This window comes from Salvelinus namaycush, chromosome 14 (genome assembly GCF_016432855.1).
Source record: "Salvelinus namaycush isolate Seneca chromosome 14, SaNama_1.0, whole genome shotgun sequence".
Taxonomy (NCBI): domain Eukaryota; kingdom Metazoa; phylum Chordata; class Actinopteri; order Salmoniformes; family Salmonidae; genus Salvelinus; species Salvelinus namaycush.
This window is the reverse complement of record NC_052320.1, coordinates 24,024,143-24,051,591: the sequence shown is the minus strand read 5'-3', so window position 1 is coordinate 24,051,591 and position 27,449 is coordinate 24,024,143. Positions and strand designations below refer to the sequence as shown.

At 42.5% G+C, this 27,449-nt stretch overlaps 2 protein-coding genes across 3 annotated transcripts; both read left to right on the top strand.

Annotated features, from left to right (window-relative positions):
- The first annotated feature begins 8,798 nt into the window (after positions 1-8,798).
- On the top strand, positions 8,799-12,100 carry LOC120058673 (biglycan-like). The gene is made up of 7 exons (XM_039007421.1): positions 8,799-9,048; positions 9,599-9,711; positions 10,057-10,270; positions 10,443-10,551; positions 10,695-10,790; positions 11,591-11,729; positions 11,903-12,100. Exons 1-7 carry the CDS (start codon positions 8,799-8,801, stop codon positions 12,098-12,100), a joined length of 1,119 nt encoding a protein of 372 aa, XP_038863349.1.
- Positions 12,101-21,254: 9,154 nt separating this feature from the next.
- On the top strand, positions 21,255-27,184 carry LOC120059301 (death effector domain-containing protein-like). 2 transcript variants are annotated; one of them, XM_039008254.1, is made up of 5 exons: positions 21,255-21,363; positions 22,566-23,227; positions 23,519-23,620; positions 23,754-23,891; positions 24,158-27,184. In XM_039008254.1, exons 2-5 carry the CDS (start codon positions 22,651-22,653, stop codon positions 24,583-24,585), a joined length of 1,245 nt encoding a protein of 414 aa, XP_038864182.1. In that variant the 5' UTR covers positions 21,255-21,363; positions 22,566-22,650; the 3' UTR covers positions 24,586-27,184. The 2 variants fall into 2 exon arrangements, with proteins under 2 accessions (XP_038864182.1, XP_038864180.1); XM_039008252.1 differs by having other exon boundaries at positions 21,255-21,371.
- The last annotated feature ends 265 nt before the right edge of the window (positions 27,185-27,449 follow it).

Genomic DNA, 27,449 nt, shown 5'->3' with positions numbered 1-27,449 from the left:
CACAGCTGGGAGCTGAGGGGGGTCAGTAGCAGGCGGCAACCGTGAGAGACTTATTTCTGGAGAGATTAATTTTTAAAATTAGAAGTTCGAACTGTTGGGGCATAGACCTGGAAAGTATGACAGAACTTTGCAGGCTATCTCTGCAGTAGATTGCAACTCCTCCCCCTTTGGCAGTTCTATCTTGACGGAAAGTGTTATAGTTGGGTATGGAAATCTCAGAATTTTTGGTGGCCTTCCTAAGCCAGGATTCAGACACGGCAAGGACATCAGGGTTGGCAGAGTGTGCTAAAGCGGTGAGTAAGACAAACTTAGGGAGGAGGCTTCTGATGTTGACATGCATGAGGCCAAGGCTTTTTCAATCACAGAAGTCAACAAATGAGGGTGCCTGGGGACATGCAGGGCCTGGGTTTACCTCCACATCACCCGAGGAACAGAGGAGTAGTAGGATGAGGGTGCGGCTAAAGGCTATCAAAACTGGTCGCCTAGAGCGTTGGGGACAAGGAATAAAAGGAGCAGATTTATGGGCGTGGTAGAATAGATTCTGGGCATAATGTGCAGACAGGGGTATGGTGGGGCACAGGTACAGCGGAGGCAAGCCCAGGCACTGGGTGATGATAAGAGAGGTTGTATCTCTGGACATGCTGGTCTCAATGGGTGAGGTCACCGCATGTGTGGGAGGTGGGACAAAGGAGGTATCAGAGGTACGGAGAGTGGAACTACGGGGTCCATTGCAAACCAAAACAATGATAACTAGCCTGAACAACAGTATACAAGGCATATTGATATTTGAGAGAGACATACAGTAAGGTATAAAGTGATTGCAGGTCTTGATTGGGAGAGCTAGCTAAAACAACAGGTGAGATAACAGCAGCTAGTCAGCTAACACAGCAACAGCAGGTAAAAATGGCGACGACTAGGCAGAGAGGGTCAGATTAACTACACACAGAGCCTGAGTTAAAACACAGAGCCGACAAATAAAACACAAATAAACAGAATGGAGTACCGTGAATTAATGGACAGTCCGGCAGGCATCAGCTATGTAGCCAAGTGATCATAGTGTCCAGGGGGCAGCCGTAGATGGAGCAGGGAAGCCGCCACTACGCTAGCACGCGGCGTTTAAAGTTAGTAGCCCGGGGGGTGGTTTGCTCAGACGGAGGGGGTCTGCTCAGACGGAGGCCGGTTGAGGGCACAGCGGATGGGATATTCGTCTGCAGACCAGACGTGGTCGTGTCGACAGAGAATCCAAGCCGGATGGCGATGGCGAAAGAGGTATTGTAGAATTGTGTTTGCTAACTGGTGCTAGCTTCGTGGCAGTGGTGCTAGCTGCAAGCTAGCTGTGAGGATCAGAAGTAGTGGCTCAGGGATTACGGCAGGAATCCGGCGTTGTTGTGGAGAGACAGTCCGATGCTGGTAAATTGGAGAGTAATATCCAGGCTAATAACAGGGCTGGTGTCTGTGCAGAAGGTAAAAGCTGCTAGCAGCGGCTAAAAATGACTAAATAGCTTGTAGCTGATTAGCTGGTTACACACACACACACACACACACACACACACACACACACACACACACACACACACACACACACACACACACACACACACACACACACACACACACACACACACACACACACAAGTGGCAATGACAGGGGACTGGAACAATTCTTGGTTATGGCTTAAAATACTTTTGGTAACTCCTTCTGTGGTTTTTAACAGGTACTGTGCAGAGCTCTGACTCTGCTGGCAGGTGGGTTCATAGATAAAGGATCATCTCATGGAATGAAACACTTATCCTGTATGTCAGTTTATGAGTTTTTGTTTTTTTACGGTAATGTCTTCCTGTCTCATTATGACTGTCACAGTAAATATATTTGAGCTTCTTGACTTAAAGATGATCATATCATGATCATATTGTGGTCCCGTGTGGCTCAGTTGGTAGAGCATGGTGCTTGCAACGCCAGGGTTGTGGGTTCGTTTCCCACGGGGGGCCAGTACAAAAAAAGTATGAATGTATGTACTTGTAAGTCGCTCTGGATAAGAGCGTCTGCTAAATGACTTAAAATGTAAATCATATATTCAGTATTATTTACAGTTAGAGGACACTATATGCTACAGATTTATTTCACAGTTGGTTGAACATTCTACATTTGAAATGTTTTTGATTGTTAAAGTAATAAATAACATTTGAAATTGACTATGTATCTTTAAATTATTTGTTTTAGCATTCTGGGGGTGACGCAATCCTACCTAGCCTACAAATTATATATTCCTTTTATAGCTGTTGATCAATTTCCCTTGAGACAGAACAAACACGGATAATTTCACAAACAATCAAAACTTTGAGCCACCCCATACTGTAGTTAAAGTGCTCACTGCAGGAAGACAAATCTATTACAAAATGATAGACTAAGAATTTAATTTAACAGCAAATAAGTGATTTTTGTTTATGTCATCAAATCAAATCAAATCAAGTTTATTTTATATAGCCCTTCGTACATCAGCTAATATCTCGAAGTGCTGTACAGAAACCCAGCCTAAAACCCAAAACAGCAAGCAATGCAGGTGTAGAAGCACGGTGGCTAGGAAAAACTCCCTAGAAAGGCCAAAACCTAGGAAGAAACCTAGAGAGGAACCAGGCTATGAGGGGTGGCCAGTCCTCTTCTGGCTGTGCCGGGTGGAGATTATAACAGAACATGGCCAAGATTTTCAAACTGTTCATAAATGACAAGCATGGTCAAATAATAATCAGGAATAAATGTCAGTTGGCTTTTCATAGCCGATCATTAAGAGTTGAAAGCAGCAGGTCTGGGACAGGTAGGGGTTCCATAACCGCAGGCAGAACAGTTGAAACTGGAACAGCAGCAAGGCCAGGTGGACTGGGGACAGCAAGGAGTCATCATGCCCGGTAGTCCTGACGTATGGTCCTAGGGCTCAGGTTCTCCGAGAGAGAGAAAGAAAGAGAGAAGGAGAGAATTAGAGAGAGCATACTTAAATTCACACAGGACACTGGATAAGACAGGAGAGGTACTCCAGATATAACCAACTGACCCTAGCCCCCCGACACATAAACTACTGCAGCATAAATACTGGAGGCTGAGACAGGAGGGGTCAGGAGACACTGTGGCCCCATCCGATGATACCCCCGGACAGGGCCAAACAGGAAGGATATAACCCCACCCACTTTGCCAAAGCACAGCCCCCGCACCACTAGAGGGATATCTTCAACCACCAACTTACAATCCTGAGACAAGGCCGAGTATAGCCCACAAAGATCTCCACCACAGCACAAACCAAGGGGGGGGGGCGCCAACCCAGACAGGAAGATCACGTCAGTAACTCAACCCACTCAAGTGACGCACCCCTCCTAGGGACGGCATGAAAGAGCACCAGTAAGCCAGTGACTCAGCCCCTGTAATAGGGTTAGAGGCAGAGAATCCCAGTGGAGAGAGGAGAACCGGCCAGGCAGAGACAGCAAGGGCGGTTCGTTGCTCCAGAGCCTTTCCGTTCACCTTCACACTCCTGGGCCAGACTACACTCAATCATATGACCTACTGAAGAGATAAGTCTTCAGTAAAGACCTAAAGGTTGAGACCGAGTCTGCGTCTCTCACATGGGTAGGCAGACCGTTCCATAAAAATGGAGATCTATAGGAGAAAGCCCTGCCTCCAGCTGTTTGCTTAGAAATTCTAGGGACAATTAGGAGGCCTGCATCTTGTGACCGTAGCATACGTGTAGGTATGTACGGCAGGACCAACTCGGAAAGATAGGTAGGAGCAAGCCCATGTAACGCTTTATAGGTTAACAGTAAAACCTTGAAATCAGCCCTTGCCTTAACAGGAAGCCAGTGTAGGGAAGCTAGCACTGGAGTAATATGATCAAATTTCTTGGTTCTTGTCAGGATTCTAGCAGCCGTATTTAGCACTAACTGAAGTTTGTTTAGTGCTTTATCCGGGTAGCCGGAAAGTAGAGCATTGCAGTAGTCTAACCTAGAAGTAACAAATGCATGGATTAATTTTTCTGCATCATTTTTGGACAGAAAATGTCTGATTTTTGCAATGTTACGTAGATGGAAAAAAGCTGTCCTTGAAACAGTCTTGATATGTTCGTCAAAAGAGAGATCAGGGTCAAGAGTAACGCCGAGGTCCTTCACAGTTTTATTTGAGACGACTTTACAACCATCAAGATTAATTGTCAGATTTAACAGAAGATCTCTTTGTTTCTTGGGACCTAGAACAAGCATCTCTGTTTTGTCCGAGTTTAAAAGTAGAAAGTTTTCAGCCATCCACTTCCTTATGTCTGAAACGCAGGCTTCTAGCGAGGGCAATTTTGGGGCTTCACCATGTTTCATTGAAATGTACAGCTGTATGTCATCCGCATAGCAGTGAAAGTTAACATTATGTTTTCGAATAACATCCCCAAGAGGTAAAATATATAGTGAAAACAATAGTGGTCCTAAAACGGAACCTTGAGGAACACCTAAATGTACAGTTGATTTGTCAGAGGACAAACCATTCACAGAGACAAACTGATATCTTTCCGACAGATAAGATCTAAACCAGGCCAGAACTTGTCCGTGTAGACCAATTTGGGTTTCCAGTCTCTCCAAAAGAATGTGGTGATCGATGGTGTCAAAGGCAGCACTAAGGTCTAGTAGCACGAGGACAGATGCAGAGCCTCGGTCTGACGCCATTAAAAGGTCATTTACCACCTTCACAAGTGCAGTCTCAGTGCTATGATGGGGTCTAAAACCAGACTGAAGCATTTCGTATACATTGTTTGTCTTCAGGAAGGCAGTGAGTTGCTGCGCAACAGCTTTTTCTAAAATTGGAAGATGGAAGATTCGATATAGGCCGATAGTTTTGTATATTTTCCGGGTCAAGGTTTGGCTTTTTCAAGAGAGGCTTTATTACTGCCACTTTTAGTGAGTTTGGTACACATCCGGTGGATAGAGAGCCGTTTATTATGTTCAACATAGGAGGGCCAAGCACATGAAGCAGCTCTTTCAGTAGTTTAGTTGGAATAGGATCCAGTATGCAGCTTGAAGGTTTAGAGGCGATGATTATTTTCATCATTGTGTCAAGAGATATAGTACTAAAACACTTAAGTGTCTCTCCCGATCCCAGGCCCTGGCAGAGCTGTGTAGATCCAGGACAGCTAAGCCCTGGAGGAATACGCAGATTTAAAGAGGAGTCCGTAATTTGCTTTCTAATGATCATGATCTTTTCCTCAAAGAAGTTCATGAATTTATTACTGCTGAAGTGAAAGCCATCCTCTCTTGGGGAATGCTGCTTTTTAGTTAGCTTTGCAACAGTATCAAAAATAAATTTTGGATTGTTCTTGTTTTCCTCAATTAAGTTGGAAAAGTAGGATGATCGAGCAGCAGTGAGGGCTCTTCGATACTGCACGGTACTGTCTTTCCAAGCTAGTCGGAAGACTTCCAGTTTGGTGTGGCGCCATTTCCGTTCCAATTTTCTGGAAGCTTGCTTCAGAGCTCGGGTATTTTCTGTATACCAGGGAGCTAGTTTCTTATGACAAATGTTTTTCGTTTTTAGGGGTGCAACTGCATCTAGGGTATTGCGCAAGGTTAAATTGAGTTCCTCAGTTAGGTGGTTAACTGATTTTTGTCCTCTGACGTCCTTGGGTAGGCAGAAGGATTCTGGAAGGGCATCAAGGAATTTTTGTGTTGTCTGAGAATTTATAGCACGACTTTTGATGCTCCTTGGTTGGGGTCTGAGCAGATTATTTGTTGCGATTGCAAACGTAATAAAATGGTGGTCCGATAGTCCAGGATTATGAGGAGAAACATTAAGATCTACAACATTTATTCCATGGGACAAAACTAGGTCCAGAGTATGACTGTGGCAGTGAGTAGGTCCAGAGACATGTTGGACAAAACCCACTGAGTCGATGATGGCTCCGAAAGCCATCAGAAGTCTGTGGACTTCTCCATATGAATATTAAAATCACCATAAATTAGAATATGATCTGCTATGACTACAAGGTCCGATAGGAATTCAGGGAACTCAGAGAGGAACGCTGTATATGGCCCAGGAGGCCTGTAAACAGTAGCTATAAAAAGTGATTGAGTAGGCTGCATAGATTTCATGACTAGAAGCTCAAAAGACGAAAACATCATTTTTTTTGTTGTAAATTGAAATTTGCTATCGTAAATGTTAGCAACACCTCCGCCTTTGCGGGATGCACGGGGTATATGGTCACTAGTGTAACCAGGAGGTGAGGCCTCATTTAACACAGTAAATTCATCAGGCTTAAGCCATGTTTCAGTCAGGCCAATCACATCAAGATTATGATCAGTGATTAGTTCATTGACTATAACTGCCTTTGAAGTGAGGGATCTAACATTAAGTAACCCAATTTTGAGATGTGAGGTATCACGATCTCTTTCAATAATGGCAGGAATGGAGGAGGTCTTTATCCTAATGAGATTGCTAAGGCGAACACCGCCATGTTTAGTTTTGCCCAACCTAGGTCGAGGCACAGACACAGTCTCAATGGGGATGGCTGAGCTGACTACACTGACTATGCTAGTGGCAGACTCCACTAAGCTGGCAGGTTGGCTAACAGCCTGCTGCCTGGCCTGCACCCTATTTCATTGTGGAGCTAGAGGAGTTAGAGCCCTCTAGCCCTCATCCATCTCATTCATTGTATTTAGAAATTTGACCCTCCAGCCTGGCCTCATAGACTTGACGTAACATAGTAAATGTCTGGTTACGTAAGACAGAAGGTTACTTAACGCAAAAACAAAAGTAGGGTAGCTGTTTGGGGTGGATGGCTAGGTGTATAAAGTGAACATTTATCTCAATACGGACAACTTTGCAATACCTACTACTTTTTTAGATACTTTGCAACTACTTACAGTAGCATGTTATCTAACCCTTCCCCTAACCTTAATCCTTTAACCTAACTCCAAACCCTAAAGTTAACCCTAAACTTAACCCCAAACCCTAACCCCTATAGCCACCTTGCTAATGTTAGCGTGAGCCACCAACTGTAGCTAATGTTAGCCACAGCCAATTGGAATTCTTAGTATATCATACATTTTGCAAATTTGTAACATATTGTAAGATTTGGAATTCGTGAAATGGATGATGGACAGCCACAAATTAAAACATATCATACTAATTTACTTTTACTATGTTACCGCTACTCCAGCGCAGGTTGGACCCTATGCTGAAATAGCATATGCTTTGGGAAAAGAGTGGCTGTGAAAGAGTGGGGGCTGGATTCAATCTGTATCACGGAAGTATCGAGGAAGATCCACATAAAAATGTAAAGGTAATTTTAGAATGAGCCGACATATGCAGTGTTTTACCGTGAATGCAGTCTCTAAGAATGTGGGAACAAAATTTCAATCGAGCTATAATGTGGATCTTCCACAATACTTCTGCGAAACGGATTGAATCCAGCCCTTAGTCTATAAAAAACCTTTCCTGAGAAAAGCCAGTTATGTGGCTTCTGGGGCCTTACTGTGGTAAAGGGTGTGGGAGTTTGACTCCTGAGAGGGGGAGGAAGCAGGCCTTTCACAACACGTGGCAAAGGCAGAGAAAAGTCAAACTCCAGTTCCACAGTAAAGAGTAAAGACTCTTTGCTCATATGAAAAAATAACTTCTTATTTTCAACAAAGAACCTTGAACTGAAGGCTCATCTGAGATGATTCCAAATTACCTTAGGGCATCTATTGATAGTTTGCAGTACAATCCTGCTAATACATATTGACAGATAGCACACAGTGTAGTAGTTACAGACCCAAAGACCACATAGTATCCATGGTCCATGATTGTACTGCCTCTTATGCCAAGCCCAAAATTGATGGGAAGAGTAAGACTGACTTTTAAGTGAGAACGCCTATGACATCTATGATAGATCACATCTTGAGATTGAAGCCTAACAAACATATGTATGAAAGCCAGGGTGTATTTCCCTCTTTGTCCCTGGTTACTATTTGTTTTGGACTGACTTTTGCTCTGGAGTGGCAATGTTGACTATGAAATTACTCATAACTGTAACACAATGCTAGCTATAGGTTTGGTATGTGTGTGTGAGTGTGTGTGACAAACAGAGAGACATTTTTGTTATTTTAAACTTATTCTCATTCAATATCTACACTATATACAATACAATCCCACCACTCCTGGTGAGTTAAGCAAATTATATTTAAGATATATGCCCAAAATAAACCATTTTGTATTATCTCACCACTTAAAGGGCAAATTCAGCATCCACTAAGGATGAAACAACCAGCAACTGCCTAAGTGTGTGTGTTTTAATCACACCATAGAGCAGGGGACACAAATCCAAGCCTAGAGATCCTCAGTATTGTTTTATTTTCTAACTGGAAGTTAATTAAGCAATAAGGCCTGAGGGGGTGTGGTATATGGCCAATATACCACAGCTAAGCGCTGTTCTTATGGATGATGCAAGGCGGAGTGCCTGGATACAGCTCTTAGCCGTGGTATATTGGTCATATACTGCTTACCCCAGAGGTACATTATTGCTATTATAAACTGGTTACCAACATAATTAGAACGGTAAAAATAATTATTTTGTCATACCCGTGGTATACGGTCTGATATACTACCGCTTTCAGCCAATCAGCATTCAGGGCTCAAACCACCCAGTTTATAATAGATTTTTTACATTGAGGAGCAACTCTGCAATTGTAGGCTACAGGAATAGTTGCTGGATTCATAACTGTGGTTCTTTATTGACTGCTGTTCATTTTCCTTGTGCTTTTTTTTGTCTTCCTCTTGTGATTTCTCTTCAACAAAAGGCTTAGCCATGATTCCCTTCTCTGTTGTCCTTCTCCTGCTGTGTGCCACCCCTCTACCCATCCCCTCTGTGGCACTGCCCTTTGAGCAGAAGGGCTTCTTGGACTTTGGGAAGAGCATCGATGTAGAGGGGCTGATGATGATGATGATGAACGATGAAGAGGAGGGCTCAGCAGTTGAGGAATACTACAAACCAGAACAGCCTACTTGCCCATTCGGCTGTCAGTGTAACCAGAAGGTTGTGCAGTGCTCTGACTTGGGTGAGTTAAGAGATACAAAGTCACAATATTATATTCTCTCCAAATGATTCTTCACACTTAACATACAATTGTTAATGTATAGACAGCAGCCACACTGCACAACTGCACGTTACTTGTTAGTGCTACGTGGAGTCTGGGGTATCTGGTGTCTTCCTAATTATATGGTGACATCTCACACACAAACAACAACAAAGTGCAACATATGCATACAAACCATAGCCTAGAAAATTACTCAGCATTTACCAAATTACAGTATGATGATAAATTCTAACTTGTAGAATTATCCAGACATAACCTTAAGAGTGAGAACATACGGTGTGTGTCCAAGAGGTATATTGTCATGATTCATAGATTTAACACTTTTTGAAAAGCAACAATAACAACTGTTTATATTACAACTGAATTGTAATAGTCTGACGTAGCGTAAAAGATAGATAAATAAAACATAACTGAAGTCTGTTTTGCATGCATGGGGTGGGCGAACTGACAGAATGTGGAAAAGTTTGTAAAGTCAAGCAGGTAAGTTCATCTCTTGTGGTTTGATCTGCAGGTTCACACTATGTGCCATATGACGTCCCCCCGGAGACCAGGCTCTTGGACCTTCAAAGCAACCAGATCAGAGAGATAAGAGAGGATGACTTCAAGGGTCTCAGCAACCTCTATGTGAGCACCAACAGTCATAACACAAATGGTGGAAGAGAGTTCTGGCATTTCAATAGAAGGATACATCACTTGTCTGTCTTTGCTTTTTTCATAGTAGTGCCCCCTTTCAGTGTCCATACTGAAAACATAAACACTTTTAATGCTGTTAAAAGTAATATATTGTTTACTATATATAGTACATAACTTATTATATAATGGTAATGGGTTGATTCGTATCTGTGTTTGAATATATCATGGTTTAGTATTACAATGAAAACAATGCTTGTATTATTCTATGAGCGATGGTCTATATTTATTTTGGGTCAGGGTGGCTGGTCTCCTCATGACCTATCCCTCTTTTCTCAGGCTCTGGTGTTAGTGAATAACAAGATCTCCAGGGTGCACCCGCGGGCCTTCATGCCCCTCAGAAGGATGCAAAAGCTCTACTTCTCCCACAACCAGTTGACAGCCGTGCCCAAGAACCTGCCCTCCTCTCTGGTGGAGCTCCGTATCCATGACAACCACATCAAGAAGGTGGCGGCTGGTGATTTCTCTGGCCTGGGCAGCATGAATTGCATTGGTGAGATGACAAGCTATAGTTGGACCTTAGGCCATATTTATTATGTGTTAGTACCAGATATGGGAACAGCAAAACACATCTAACATCTAAAGGTCTTTGAGGTCTACATCTAGCCGCTTGAGTACTGGAGCAGGTATTGGCATTGACTTAAACACATACTTTTCTCCTACAGAGATGGGGAGGAATCCTATTCAGAACAGTGGTTTGGAGCCGGGAGCCTTTGATGGTCTCAAACTTACCTTCCTTTGCATTTCTGAGGCAAAACTCACAGGCATCCCTAAAGGTAGAAAGCATGGCATAACCTTTACAATAATTATATTTGGAGTGTTCTGCTAAGTGTTCTGTTTGTTACATTGCAACTTCCCACACATTTCCACTGAAAAATCCTTTGAATCTATCAGTCACTTGTTCTCCTTCACCTTCCGGATCTCCCTGAGGGTCTACATGAGTTGCATTTGGATCAGAATCAAATTCAAGCCATTGAACTAGAAGACCTAAGGCAATATGAGGGTTTGCACAGGTACGTCTGGACAAGTAGCTTTACAAGAGGGTGTTCAATATCTGAGAGTTTCTAAAAGTCCATCGCATTATGCATTTATGAGGAGTTTATGAATGCTGTAGATCTATATATTTTTTTTCTTTGCTCAGAAAACTTGGGGGGGAAATAAAATCACCCGCTGGCCGAATTTGGCCTGAGAGCCGCTTATTGGGGAACCCTGCAATAGAGGGTGCCTCTATCATGATGATACCCGACAGTTTCTGTTGTGCAACTTGAACAATGACTCTTCTATTATGCTGTTGTTACTTATATGCTTTTTAAAATTTTTAATAAATGTTTTCCTTTGAAGATAAGAAGTGAGCATCTGAAAGATTTTTTTATATATCATTTTCGTTCTTGGACATAAAATACAGTTTAATCACCAGGAAATTAGCTGAAAGTGATTTTAATTTAGGAATTCTGATTCCAAGAATTCCCACGCAAAAATGGAGAGGCATATGTGATCGTATCCCAATGTAATCATCAACGTTTGAAATTATTCTGTTTTTGTCAAAAAATATATCTGTTTAGGATTGTTGCGGTCAATTTGCAGTGTACAAATTATTAATAACTATGTTTCGGTGGCCCGACCATTCGCTCAAGGAAAAATCAACACACGGCTGAATGTAATTAGGGACCCCTTCTCTAGTTGGTCTGCCCTTCATTGTCTCATCAATCACTCAATTTCAATGTGTGTGTGTGTGTGTGTGTGTGTGTGTGTGTGTGTGTGTGTGTGTGTGTGTGTGTGTGTGTGTGTGTGTGTGTGTGTGTGTGTGTGTTAGGTTGGGTTTAGGCTACAATCACATTCGCCACATTGAGCACGGCAGCCTGGATTACCTGCAAAACCTGAGAGAGCTGCATCTAGAGAACAACCGGATCCCCAATGTCCCTGGAGGTCTTGCTGGAATGAAGCATCTGCAGGTAAAGTGTGGAGGGGGTTGTGAAGCAGCATCAATCACATCAACATTGGTCATTTCACTTATGTTAATAACAATTAATATCTGTAATGTTTTTTAAACATCAACATTGGTGATTTCACTTGATATGTTATGTTATGTTGATAACAGTTGATATATGTAATGTTTTTTAAACAGGTGGTCTACCTTCACTCCAACAACATCAGCCAGGTTGACATGAATGACTTCTGCCCTGAGGGTTTTGGTGTGAAGAAGACTTACTACAACGGGATCAGTCTCTTTGATAACCCAATCAACTCCTGGGAGGTGGTGCCGACCACCTTCCGCTGTGTCAGCAACAGGATGGCCGTACAGTTTGGCAACCACAAAAAGTAGTGCATGAGAGGCACCAGCTGGGGAGGAATACATGCAACTCAGATGTAAAATAAATAATTTTGTTACATAGTTCAAAAACAATTAATTGATAGTCTGACGTAGCGTAAAAGATAGATAAATAAAACATAACTGAAGTCTGTTTTGCATGCATGGGGTGGGCGATATTGTATATTGGGAAAAAATTGATCATCCTCATCACTTCAATCAATCAATCCAATGTATTTAGGCGGGTCGTTAGGCAGGTCGTTCCACGAAATGAGTCCCTTTTGCGTCCCTTTGAAATTTTAAGTAATAATTTAGCACCAATAATGCATTTTAATAGTCAGTTAAATTAAGTGCCCTTTAATATAGAGCACATTCATACTCGCAAATTCAGCATTTTGACAATTTCCTATGTGCACTCTGGAACTTCAAGGAAGAGTTTAACCCACTTAACCCCTACATTTTCCCAAGTTTTCACCATCATAGCCCTAGTTATTTTTGTTGCTTGACAAAGTCATTTCTGAAGATTATTATTTATATTATGTGATTAGTGAATCATTTTAAGAAAAAAAAACCTGTCCCTCATTTTAAGGTCAACCATGATTATTAATAAATAATTTTCTTTGTTTGTTTTCAACTGACCTCATGTTTTGGATATAAAAGAACAATACAAACTGTCAGTTGAAAGCTTTAATCACCTTCAGAAGAATTGATCACTCATAAACTTTGTTCAACATTTTTTGTTGTTATGATGTGTTTGGAAATTATTTAGAACACATTTTGCATACCTTTTAATGAAATCGTGTGATTTCTTCAACAAATTAATGTCATTAGACGTTTTTCTAGGTATTTCAATATTTTACTATTTTATCCCACCTATTAGAATATTCTCAATATTCTTGCAGACTGGCTAACTTTTTAATAGGCTTCAGCCTGACAACAATACAAATACTGGCCAAACATTAATGAGTCACTGACACTTGAAATAATTTACAAACGACTTTCCCTTCAACTAAAAAAAACACGCCCTGCCACCAAACCTGCTAAGATTTAATGGTCAAAACTATTGACACAATAATGGACTACACGCAGCATGTGAGCTACAATATATTTTACCATAGCCTCATATACTAAGAAAATATTGCGTTCGACAACAGTCAGTGGTGAAATTCGAAATTCATTTTATTTAACGCGCGAGAACACCTGCAGCTTTACTGTACTCTGTGACTGTAGCCTATCTTTCTGCCGCAGGTAAGGAATTGTTTGTGGTGTGTGTATTATGTTTTGAAAGTAGGTTATTAATAAATTACTCTTATAGTTTATTTCTTGACCAACTAACAACTTTACAAAATAGTGGGCCTATGTAGCCTAGTATTGTTTCATGACAGAAGAGATGTAGGCCTATAATGTACAGTGCTTTCAGAAAGTATTCATGCCCCTTGACCTTTTCCTGAATGTTTTGTGTTACAAAATTGGAATAAAATTAATTAAATTGTAATTTTTTGTCAACGATCTACACAAAATACTCTGTAATGTCAAAGTGGAAGAAAAATTCTAACATTTGTAAAAAAGTAATGAATAATAAAACACTAATATACTGTATATTGATAAGTATTCAACCCCCTGTGTCAATACATGTTAGATTCACCTTTTAGATTCACCTTTGGCAGGGATTACAGATGTGACTCTTTCTGGTTAAGTCTCTAAGAGCTTTGCACACCTGGATTGTACAATATTTGCACATTATTATTTTTTAAATTCTTTAAGCTCTCTCAAGTTTGGTTGTTGGTCATTGTTAGACAGACATTTTTAAGTCTTGCCATATATTGTCAAGCCGATTTTCAGTCAGAACTGTAACTAATCCACTTAGCAACATTCAATGTCGTATTGGTAAACAACTCCAGTGTATATTTGGTCTTGTGTTTTAAGTTATTGTCATGCTGAAAGGTGAATTTGTCTTTCAGTGTCACGCCCTGACCATAGAGAGCTGTTTATTCTCTATATTGGTTGGAGCGTGACAGTGACTAGGGTGGGTTATCTAGGTGATTAATGATCTATGTTGGCCTGGTATGGTTCCCAATCAGAGGCAGCTGTTTATCGTTGTCTCTGATTGGGGATCATATTTAGGCAGCCATTTCCCCATTGTGCTTTGTGGGATTTTGTCTATGTATAGTTGCCTGTTAGCCCTATTGTTAGCTTCACGTTTCGTTTTGAGAAATATAGATTTTGTTTTGCTGTGAGTTCCACCTAGAAATAAAAAGATGTGGAACCTAGATCACGCTGCACTTTGGTCCACTCATTATAACGATCGTGACAGAAGATCCCACCACAAACGGACCAAGCAGCGTGGCCAGGAGGAGCAGACATCCTGGACATGGGAGGATATCTTGGACGGTAAGGGATCCTGGACGTGGGAGGAGATCCAGGCCGGAAAGGATCGCCTTCCATGGGAGCAGACGGAGGCAGCGAGGGAACAACAATGACGACACCGGGGTTCGCGGCCACGACGGAAGCCCGAGAGGCAGCCCAAAAACAATTTTTGGGGGGGCACACGGGGTGGTTGGCGGAGCCAGGTTTTGAACCAGAGCCAACTCCCCGTACTCACTGTGAGGAGCATGTGACCGGTCAGGCACCATGTTTTGCGGTGATACGCACTGTGTCTCCAGTGCGCATTCACAGCCCGGTGCATTCTGTGCCAACTCCTCGCACTTGTCGTGCTAAAGTGGGTATCTGTCCAGGACGGGTTGTGCCGGCACAGCGCGCCTGGTCTCCAGTGCGCCTCCTCGGTCCAGGATATCCTGCGCAGGCTCTACGCGCTGCATCCACAGTGCTCCTTCACAGCCCAGTGCATCCTGTGCCAGCTTCCCGCACTTGCCTTGTCCAGGACGCGTTGTGCCAGCTCTACGCTCCAGACCTCCAGTGCGTCTCCACAGTCCAGTATGTCCTGTGCCTCCTCCCCGCACTCGCCCTGAGGTACGTGTCACCAGCCCGGTGCCACCTGTACCGGTCCCACGCATCAGGCCTCCAGTGCGTCTCCACAGTCCAGTACGTCCTGTGCCTCCTCCCCGCACTCGCCTTGAGGTACGTGTCACCAGCCCGGTGCCACCTGTACCGGTCCCACGCATCAGGCCTCCAATGCGCGTCCAGCCCGGTGCCACCTGTACCGGACCCACACATCAGGCCTCCTGTGCGCCTCCACAGTCCAGAGCTTCCGGCGACAGTTCCCAGTCCGGAGCTTCCGGCGACAGTTCCCGGTCCGGAGCTTCCGGCAACGGTTCCCGGTCCGGAGCTTCCGGCAACGGTTCCCGGTCCGGAGCTTCCGGCAACGGTTCCCGGTCCGGAGCTTCCGGCGAAGGTTCCCGTTCCGGAACCTCCGGCGACGGTCCGCGGTCCGGAACCTCCTGAGACGATCCACGATCCGGAACCTCCTGAGACGGTCCACGGTCCGGAACCTCCTGAGACGGTCTGCAGTCCGGAGCCTCCAGTGACGGTCTGCAGTCTGGAGCCTCCAGCGGGGGTTCCCAGTCCAGAACCACCTGCGAGGGTTCCCAGTCCGGAGCCTCCGGCGACGATCTGCGGTCCAGAGCCTCCGGCGACGGTCTGCGGTCCAGAGCCTCCAGTGACGGTCTGCGGTCCAGAGCCTCCAGCGGGGGTTCCCAGTCCAGAGCCTCATGCGAGGGTTCCCAGTCCGGAGCCTCCGGCAACGATCCACGGTCCGGTTCCTCCAGCGACGATCCACGGTCTGGAGTCCCCGGCGACGATCCACGGTCCGGTTCCTCCGGCGACGATCCACGGTTCGGTTCCTACGGCGACAACCCACGGTCCGGTTCCTACGGCGACAACCCACGGTCCGGTTCCTACGGCGACGATCCTCGGTCCGGTTCCTACGGCGACGATCCTCGGTCCGGTTCCTCCGGCGACGATCCACGGTCCGGTTCCTCCGGCAACGATCCACGGTCCGGTTCCTCCGGCGACGACCCACGATTCGGATCCTCCGGCTACGAGCCACGGTCCGGGTTCCTCCGGCGAGGATCCACGGTCCGGAGCCGCCCTCGACAGTAGATGCCCACCCGGACCCTCCCCTATTGAGTCAGGTTTTGAGGTCGGAGTCAGCACCTTTGGGGGGGGGGGGGGGTACTGTCACGCCCTGACCATAGAGAGCTGTTTATTCTCTATGTTGGTTGGGGCGTGACAGTGACTAGGGTCGGTTATCTAGGTGATTAATGATCTATGTTGGCCTGGTTGTTGTTTATCGTTGTCTCTGATTGGGGATCATATTTAGGCAGCCATTTCTCCATTGTGCTTTGTGGGATCTTGTCTATGTATAGTTGCATGTTAGCCCTATTGTTAGCTTCACGTTTCGTTTTGAGATTTATTGTTTTTGTTTTGCTGTGAGTTTCACCTCGAAAATAAAAAGATGTGGAACTCAGATCACGCTGCGCTTTGGTCCACTCATTATAACGATCGTGACATCCCGTGTCTGTTGGAAAGCAGACTGAACCAGGTTTTCCACTAAGATTTTTCCTGTGCTTAACTATATTGTGTTTCCTTTTATCATAAAAAAACGTCATAGTCCTTGCCGATGACAAGCATACCCATAACAAGATGCAGCCACCACAATGCTTGAACAAGTGAAGAGTGGTACTCAGTGATGTGTTGTGTTGGATTTGCTCCAAACATATGCTTTGTTTTCATGACTTTGACACAGTTTTTGCAGTTTTGCTTTAGTGCCTTATTGCAAACAGGATGCATGTTTTGGAATATTTCTATTCTGTACAGGCTTCCTTCTCTTCACTCTGTCAATTAAGTTAGTATTGTGGAGTAATTACAATGTCGTTGATCCATCCTGAGTTTTCTCCTATCACAGCCATTAAACTATGTAACTGTTTTAAAGTCACCATTGGCCTCATGGTGAAATCCTTGACCGGTTTCCTTCCCCTCCGGCAAATGAATTAGGAAGGACGCCTGTAACTTTGTTGTGAATGGGTGTATTGATACACCATCCAAAGTGTAATTAATACATTTACCATGCTCAAAAGGATATTCAATGTATGCTTTTATTTTTTATCTACCAATACGTGCCCTTCGTGACAAATTGGAAAATGTCCCTGCTCTGTGTGGTTGAATCTGTGTTTGAAATGTGGTAGTCACTCAAAAATCATGTTTAACACTATTATTGCACACAGTCCATGCAACTTATTATGTAACTTGCTAAGCACATTTTTACTCCTGAACTTATTTAGGCATGTCAGAACAATGGGGCTGAATTGACTCAAGACATTTCAGCTTTTAATTAAATGTTTTATTTTACCCCCTTTTTCGATCTTGTCTCATCTCTGTAACTCCCCAACGGGCTCGGGACGCAAAGGTCAAGTCATGCGTCCTCCGAAACATGACCCGCCAAACCGCGCTTCTTAACACCCGCCAGCTTAACCCGGAAGCCAGCCGCACCAATGTGTCGGAAGAAACACTGTTCACCTGACAAACCGAGGTCAACCTGCAGGCGCCCGGCCCGCCACAAGGAGTCGCTAGAGTGTGATGAGCCAAGTAAAGCCCCCCCCGGCCAAACCCTCCCCTAACCCAGACGACGCTTGGCCAATTGTGCGCAGTCCTATGCGACTCCCGATCACGGCTGGTTGTTACAGGAGTGACAACCAGGGTCTGTAGTGCCCAGCTTTTCATTAATTTCAAAAAACATTATTCCACTTTGACATCATGGGGTATTGTGTGTAGGCTAGTGACAAAACATCTCAATTTAATTTTAAGCTGTAACACCAACAAAATGTGGAAAAAGTCGAGGGGTGTGAATACTTTCTGAAGGCACTGTATGATGTCTTTAAAAAAAAAAGTTAAGCACTGCAAGTCTATAACTAAACTACAGTAAAACTACTGATTGAATGTTGGAAAATTGCAAGAACAATTGTGTGAAATCCTTTACAAACCTGCACCTGCATCTACAATGTCAACTCTGCTGCTAAACCGAATAGGTAAGCTGTCATAGGGTGGAGTTTTGAATGCATTTCTTATGGTATGTTCTGTACATATTGATGACATTTTGTCAGCTACCAAGTTTGGAGACTTGATCGAATTCTCTTACCCTATTGGATACTCACATTTGGGTGTATATGATGAAGATGGACACATAATCCATTTTGCAGTGACAGGTGAGACATGAATGTGAAAACAGGGTAATACAAGATTGGTGTGTTACAGAGTTCTTATATTGATATTTAGAGTTAATGATACCCATAAAGTCTTGAGTCAACAAATGTACAACTACTTTTATGTAATTACTATTTTATGACCCTCAAGTGCATCTTTATTCCCAAACTGCTTTGATCCTAGATGAGGGGTGACTGATGAGTACCATCCGCCATGGCCTGCAAGCAGAATTTCCTGTGTGTGAAGGAGGTCACCAGCCCTCATCACAGGAAAAGATAAATCAGAGGCTTGATGCTCTGATGAACATTTATTATTCCCATACCGACTATTCTCACTCAACTGTGAACACTTTGCCTTTGTACGATATGTAGAAGCTGTGTGCAACCAGGTAAGTTGAAACATACATATACAGTAGAACTGGGGTCTCCATCAGTTAAAACCTCTACGGACCCCCCATCCCGGATCCGGGATCATCCTTATCAGAAACGCTGACTAGCATAGCCTAGCCTAGCGCCACAGGGATATCATATAATATAATTTCATGAAATCACAAGTCCAATACAGCAAATGAAAGATAAACATCTTGTGAATCCAGCCAACATGTCCGATTTTTTAAATGTTTTACAGCAAAAACACAACATATATTTATGTTAGCTCACCACAATAGCCCAACACACAACGCCATTTTTTCACCGCAAAGATTGCTTTCACAAAACCCACAAAGAGATAAAATTAATCACTAACCTTTGAACAACTTCATCAGATGACAGTCTTATGACATCATGTTATACAATACATTTATGTTTTGTTCGAAAATGTGCATATTTATAGCTATAAATCGTGGTTCTACATTGCCGCCATGGTCACAAATGGCACCAAAATGTCCGGAGAAATTTTAGACAGCCACGTAATCTAACAGAAAAACTCATCATAAACTTTGCTGAAAAATACATGTTGCATATATAATTAAAGATACACTGGTTCTTAATGCAACCGCTGTGTTAGATTTAAAAAAAAATAACTTTAGTACAAAGCACAGCATGCAATAATCTGAGACAGCGCTCAGCCATTCTCCGCCATGTTGGAGTCCAAAGAGTCCACAAAAATACAAAATAACATCATAAATATTCCCTTACCTTTGATGAACTTTCATCAGAATGCAGTGCCAGGAATCCTAGTTCCACAATAAATCGTTGTTTTGTTTTAGAATGTCCATTTCTTCTGTCGAATTAGCAACTTTGGCTAGCATGGTGGAGCTCACGTGTCCATGAAGATTTTACACATGAACGAAAAATTCAAAAAGTCATAATAAAAGTCGAATAAACTGGTCAAACTCAGTTGAGAATCCATCTTTAGGATGTTTTTCACAAATATATCCAATAACGTTCCAGACGGAGCATTTCTTCGTGTCTACCTAACGCATTGCAGACAACGATATGACAAACCTAAGTGCGTAGCCAAGTACTACCAATATGGCTGACCTCTCACTCCAACGACTCTCATCCGGTCCCAGGGAAGGCTAGACACTTCATTCCACGTTCTACTGCCTGTTGACATCTAGTGGAAGGCGTATGAAGTGCATACAGATCCATAAATACAAGACAATTGAATAGGCAATGCCTTTCACAGAGACCCATTTCAGAATTTTCACTTCCTGTTTGGAAGTTTGCCTGCCAAATGAGTTCTGTTTTACTCACAGATATAATTCAAACAGTTTTAGAAACTTTAGAGTGTTTTCTATCCAATAGTAATAATAATATGCATATCATATGATCTAGGACAGAGTACGAGGCCGTTTAAATTGGGCACAATTTTATCCAGAAGTGAAAAGGGCGCCCCCTATTTCCAAGAGGTTTTAAATAAAGGTTAAATAAAAATAACAAGTCCTGGAGATTGAATCGTGTGTGTAAGTGCTTGGCTGGAACTGCCAGGACCAAAGTTAGAGATGCATATCAAGGACTTTCTGGGCACAAAGTATTCATAAAAGAAATATATTTGAGAAGCTAATTTTAATTTTATGTTGTTGTTTTTTTAGATTCCCAGAAGAACCAAGGATAAGGATTGTGAAGACAGGACAGATGTTTTCCAAGACATTGTGGTAAATATAATATATTTAATAAACCGTGATCTATTTTACTAAATGTGCTAAATGTTGCCAATGTATCGGAGCAATATGAAATAATTTGGCCTTTGAGTTGTGGATGATTTTGTTATGACATGTGTGGTATTTGGATGAGGTGTCCTACAGGGCAACTGTAGTGTGTGTTAAGAAGTAAAGCTTCCAGTGTGGATTCACTCCTCAATCAGTAGCCTGCGTCTATATTATTTTATATCAACCACAAGTAAAGTATAGTGCATATTAGGCTACATTGGTGGTAGCTGTGGGATGGCCTTTGTAAGGAATTGTTGCCATTTGGGGCTTGGTGTGAATGGAAAGAGGCTCTGCCTCCGCCCCTAGGCCTAAAGCTTTTGTGGCTCTGCACCGCAGAATCCATGGATCCAGCCCAAATACAGTTTACGCTCTCTCTACATCAGCCTGTTACTTTCTTTTTCAAATAGGTTCTTGTTTGGACGGACAAGTTGTCATTGTAAACATGAATTGTTTCTTAATTTACTTACCTGTACCTGTATAAACAAAGATTAAAATCCACATCATATATACTGTTAATACTGTGTAGGCTATATTGAATTAAATGTATAGGATAGGTGCGATCAGGACGATGCCCTGATGTTATAGGCTTCCCATCTTGAAGCCTAATTTGTAAATGCCTCAGTTATGAGCTGCATATCACCTATCATAACCCAAAACATACTCCTGTTTATGTTTTTGTTGTCATAAACAAATGATCCATTTCATGTTTAGATGAAATATTAGTTCAAGAGAGAGAGGAAGGAAGGGTGCACTTTACAAGCAAAGACTGTCTCGTTTACAAGTATTATAACAGGGCCTGAATTAATAACCTGGATGTGAATCATACTGTGTACCGGATATTCTTTCATTTTAGTTGAGAAAGGACAATGGGCATGCTAATTGTAGCCTCTGGAAAGAGTGTGACATTATCCATCATAATTGTGTTTTCTGATCTTGAAGGAGCTTAGCATTCCACCAAGAACGTTAAGTAAGTAGGTACGGTCTTTCAAGTTGATTTATTTTGAATCAAGGTAGCTAACGCCATTAACTTAAGGTAACGTAGCTAAGGTAAACATGGTTAGCACTAGTTATCTACATTGCTAAAGTTAGCCAACTATCTAGCATACGAAAACCAGTCCTTACTGTGGCTAAATGTCTTTAAAAAAACGAATCTTAGCTAGCTACCGATGATGTCGTTTAATTTGTGACCACGTTTTTGTTGTTTTGTGTAACTAAATAACGTTTAGCAAGCTAGCTAACGTTCGTTAATTTAAATTGAAACGAGTTGACGTAACGACGTTAGTTTGTTAACTAACTAGCTCCATACGAGCTCCTAATTAGCTAACTAGTTGCGTTTCTACAATAACAAGCTGCTTGTAGCTTGGTGGTTATCCAGTTATCTGGGTGGTTTATCTAGCTAACGTTAGCTAGTCATTTAGGATTAGCGAAATTTAACAATGTCATGTAGCTAACTTAACTAGCTAGTAGCTACTGTACTTACTGTAACGTTAGATGTTTGTTGTTAACAATGACCTACCTAGCTTCCTGACTGTTGTGATTAACGTTAGCTACTAATGCCAAAGATGATATATATATATATATATATATATATATATATATATATATATATATACTGGCTATGCTATTGTATATAGCTAGCCAGCTAGCTTGGACCTCTGCCTGTCTGAGTGGGCTAACTAGCTACTGTAGCTACGTCGTTGTTGGCTTGGTGCATTGAGCTAGCCTAGAAAGCCAGTCATCATTGCCCATTGCCCATTTTCCATGTTGATGTTTAGTAAACTTCGGGAGAGAGTTACGTCACTGATATCATGACTGACAGCCATGTTGTGTATATTTGTTTCCCTTGCTCAAATAAGTGTGTAATTCTTATTTTAAAGGGATAAACCGTGCAAGATGATTTGGCCTAGAAGCTAGCTGTTATCATTACATTAGTAACTTTCAGTTTGGTTGGCTTGCTAGCTATAGGCATGGTAGACACTAACGTTACTAGTTAAGCTACACAATAGAGAGCTTAGCTACCTATCTAGATGCTGAAACTTGAGTTTAGATAATCAACCTAATTTCATGTTAAAAATCATTCCTTTGTTTGAGTTTATGCTCTTTCAGTTCCGGTCTTTTACTGTTTTGCCAGGTGTGAAGTGTTTTGTCCCTCTTTTTTTTTTTTTATAGGAAAGCAGTTTAAGTATTCAGACACAACAAAGAAGTTGTTGGGATTTCTGCATCCCCGTTGTCATCTTCCACCCCTAACAAAGTGATGACCTCACAGCAGCATCCCCTCCCCAATGCAAACGTCAACCCTCCCCTCCTTGTCCCCCAGAACTCTTCAGCACACCACGGTAGGCCTCACATTCACCCAAACCAGCTGGACTCTACTCAGAGTAGTGCTGCGGGGCACCTTGCCCCCCACAGAGGTCTGATGGGTGGTGTGGGGTCCTCATCAGTGGGGACCTCCAGCGGAGTGGCAGTGAACAGGGGCGCCTCGGCCTCCTGCACTAACTCTGCCATTTCCAGGAGGCCCTCGTCGGGACGCTTCGAACCCTGGCCTGAGGAGGCCGTAGACAACGCTTACGGCTTGTACTCACTGCACCGCATGTTTGACATAGTGGGAGCCCAGCTCACGCACCGTGACGTGCGAGTGCTCTCCTTCCTGTTCGTGGACGTCATCGACGAGTATGAGCGCGGAGGCATCAGGAGCGGCCGGGACTTCTTGCTAGCTCTGGAGCGCCAGGGGCGCTGTGATGAGACCAACTTCAGGCACGTCCTGCAGCTGCTCCGCATCATCACACGGCACGACCTGCTGCCCTATGTCACACTCAGGAAGAGACAGACCGGTGAGTGGTGGTTTCCTTCTCAACCTTTGCCTTTTTCAGGCCCACTAAAATACTATTGAAAATGAAAAAGAAAACTAAATCTATTGGCGTCAAGGCAGAAAACGTAGGTTGCCGATCCCCAAAATGTTATGTTGTCGGTCTCCAAAATGTTATACCAAACATTTTTTTACCACTTTTCGCCAACTTCTTGAAAACACACTTTTTGTGTTTTCTTAGTTAATAATTGACAATTTGCATTAAATGTAAATATTAAGTCACTAACCAAAAGTGTTGCTGTGCTTTGCTTTTCAGTGTGCCCAGACCCAGTGGATAAGTACCTGGAAGAGACGTCAGTGCGTTATGTGTCCCCCAGAGGAGGAGAGAGCAGGGAGGCTACACCCCACAGGAGGACAGGTGAATGTGTGACTTTACATGTATACATCTACATACAGTATGTGTGTGTGGGGGGAGTAATACAGTTGGTGGAAATAGTGAAATGAATACATCTCTAAATATCTTAGCATTTTTCCCCCTACTCCACTAACAGGCCCCCAACCAGTAATATGCTGTTCTCCATCGGGGCCCCAGGTGGGCCCCCCCCGCACCAAGCCAGGCCCCCCATTACCGAGCCGCAAAAGGAAGAGGGCCCACACCACAGGAGACTGCAGGGAGAAGCAAACTTGTGGTAAGGGAATTCAAAAGCAACTGTTTTGTTTAGTAACTTTATGCCTTCAGAGGTTGCATGTGTGTATCTACTTTTTGACAGTTCTTTCATGACAATGAATTACAAAAGAGTTGGCTAAAGCACATGCATACATATCTGCGACCAAACTATACAGTTGCTGAATTAAGTCATTCCTTGACTGTATTGTTTCCATGGCATTAGACGGCACACACTTCCTCTGTATAACATTCCACTTGCTCTTCCCTATTCACCCCACACCCCTGCAGACATCCGCCTACGAGTGCGCGCCGAGTACTGCCAGCATGAATCAGCGCTTCAGGGAAACGTCTTCTCCAACAAGCAGGAGGCTCTGGAGAGGCAGTTTGAGAGGTTCAACCAGGCAAACACTATTCTCAAGTCCCGGGACCTGGGCTCCATCATCTGTGACATCAAGTTCTCGGAGCTCACATACCTAGATGCTTTCTGGCGGGATTACATCAATGGCTCCCTGCTGGAGGCCCTGAAGGGCGTCTTCATCACAGACTCACTCAAACAGGCGGTGGGCCATGAGGCCATCAAACTGCTGGTCAATGTGGATGAGGAGGACTATCAGGCCGGCCGCCGCAAGCTGCTCCGGAACCTGGTCACTGGAGGTGGGGCTGGGGCCGGGGCTGCTGCCACTCCCGAAGGGAGCAGAGGGACTCCATCCTCCTAGAAGCGCATGTCTGCTTCTTTTAGCAGAAGGGGCACCCATGTCCCAAATAAGATAACTTAACTTCATGGCGAGGACAGAAGCAAGGAAAGTGTAAAGTACGGTCTGATTCAGGAAGAAGTATGAGGAAGAATGCTGGGTGCCCTGCCCTTTCATCTATGAAGGGAATGTGAAATTAAAGTGAGCAAGAGCAAGTTGAGTTAGATGTATGGAACACAGACATAAGATGAGTGTTTTGAATGTTGAAGGTTTAGTTTTTTCTGCTGGAAGGACAATGTTAATATTTTTTATTGTAACTTGTGAATTGACTATAAAATCTGATTTAACATTTTCTTTTGGTATCACACAGCTCTTTGCCATAAAGTGTTCTTGAAATGGCCCCTAGTAGACTATTACTACACATGGCTATAAACAAGTCCCTATTGGAACATTTAGCATTTTGTTTACTGCCAGACAAGGACAAAATCATTGTAAGCCAGAGACATGCCATCATACAATTATTTGGTAGTAAATAATTTCAAAATATTTTTGGTACGTTGTCAAATGAACTATACTTGTGTGGGTCGTTCTTGATGATTTGGTTCAAAAGGATTGAAAAGATTAAGCGTACTGAGTGGTTTCAGATGTGCTTGAAAATTTCAATACAAAATTCAACAACAGAATGCAGTAATAAGTATTAAAAAAAACGTCAAGTCATTTTGAAATAATTTTGAATCTACCCTCATCTCAAATACAAATGTCCTTTTTGAATATGTGTATTCACCCATGGCTCAGACTTTTATTTCTTGATTTGCTTGTCAATATTAGAATTTAATCAGAAAGACACATTCATTAAAGCTGGAATCCTTAGTGGTGAAACTGCCACGTCTGTTTGCGATATTACAACAAAGACGGTACTTCAAACAACACAGTTTTTTCCCCTCTGACATCATCTCACATCATTGCAAGCACGATAGACCAGCAGAGTAGGTACCACGATGCTCCGCTGCTCTGTTTCATAAAAACAAAAAAAAAAGCGCCTGGGGTGACCAGTGGCCTGTTTCACCTTATGTGGATCTCAACTTTAAACAATTGTTTTATTATATTTGAGTTACAACCAACATACAAAGTTCCCCCCTTGTTTTTGCTTTTTAATGGTAATTTCATGTAAAGAGAAAAGGCTCTACACACTGCATTTAGTACTTTCAACCATTTATTTAGGGAAGTACACTGGGAGCACCATTTTGTTTGATTGAGTTCATCAATATCATACATTTTACTACAACGGTATAATTAGGCATATTGTGTTTCATGCAAATGTACAAGACCAGAGTAGTTGGTGATTATTTTGGACCACATTTTCAAGACATCTTTGTCCACAGTTCATTATCCTACAATCCGTCTGACACAATGTAGCATGGTGTAGTGCTACCCAAGTTAGGAGCCTCTGATACTTGCTTTAGGAAACGAGGCAACTTTAACTTCAACTTAACTTAAACTTTAAACATGTTTCACCGCCTTGGACCAATCAGTAAGTTTAGTCAAAATCGTCCCAGTGCTGTCTGAGATATCGTGTGTGATGAACGTACAGCCAGAGTCAGATCCACAGACATTGATCAGACTGCCATCTGATAAATTATTTAATACAGTTGGCTATACCGCTGACATATGAGGGTGTTTTCTAGGCAACATTTTTTATAGGTTGTGAGGTTGGCTTTCATAGATGCAGCAAGGTCAAGAGCAGTGAGGTGTTGGAAAGTGGTTCACTTCATACTTGTTTGCATTGTAAGAATGTCCTCAGTCTCATATACAGATGTGGTCAAATATATTGGCACCCATGCTTGATTCACAATTTATTCTAAAATAAGTTGAAATTAAAAAACATTTTGGTGTTTACAAGTGTATTTTTTTGATTTACAACGGCACATGGGCAAGAAGAACAAAAACATATTTTTTCTGATTTTTCCCTTCAAAGTAAAAAATGGCCTGGACTAATTAATAGTCTAATTAATTTGGTTGGAGGTATGATTCTCATTTACTGCATAATTTTACTTACTCACCTGTTGTAAGTTGCAGGTGCCTATGGGGTAAAAATTGCCATTCAATCAGTTTTGAAAAGAACAAACTGAAGATTCACCTCCATTGCGCTCTATTGTGAAATGCAAGAGTGCGAATATATTTGACCGCATCTGTTTAACAGTGTATAATGTGTACATCAGTTACTTTAAACGGATGTTCAATATCTATACGATTCCACATGAAAAGGTAATATAGTTAATCAGAGTGCAGTATCTGTTATATTTGTATTCCCCTAATATGTTTTAATTTGTGTTGGTAAATTAATGTTATAGCCGACAAGATTAGCATTTTAGCGCTGCTACTTGGTCTTAGATTTTTCCTGGATCAATTAACTTTTATGGAAGATTAAAGGATTTTGCCAACTGCTTTCAAAATTCACTCTTGCTTTTAACTCTTGTTAAAATGATCAGGGACATTTCCCTTTACCTTTCCATGTATTAAATAAAAGAGCTAGTCATATTTGGTACTAAAATCTAATCTTGGTACATAAAAGGTTCTGCCAGGTTCTGAAGACCAGAAATTAAATTCACATTGTTTTGCAATATGTCATGTGCCATCTTTTATTTCAGTTTTACTGCTACTTTTGACATTTTCTTGCTTTTAGATGATAAAAATACATTTAAAAGGAATTGTTACCCAATTATCTATAGATTTTTCTTTTAAAGAGTCCCCTCAGCCAACTGACGTTATTGAGTTTGCCACACCACACATTAAAGCAAGTATTACGATGCAATACAGCTGTTCATGTTTCCCTAATGGAATATAACACAAAGTTGCAAATTGGTATCTATTATATAGGTTCTATGTTA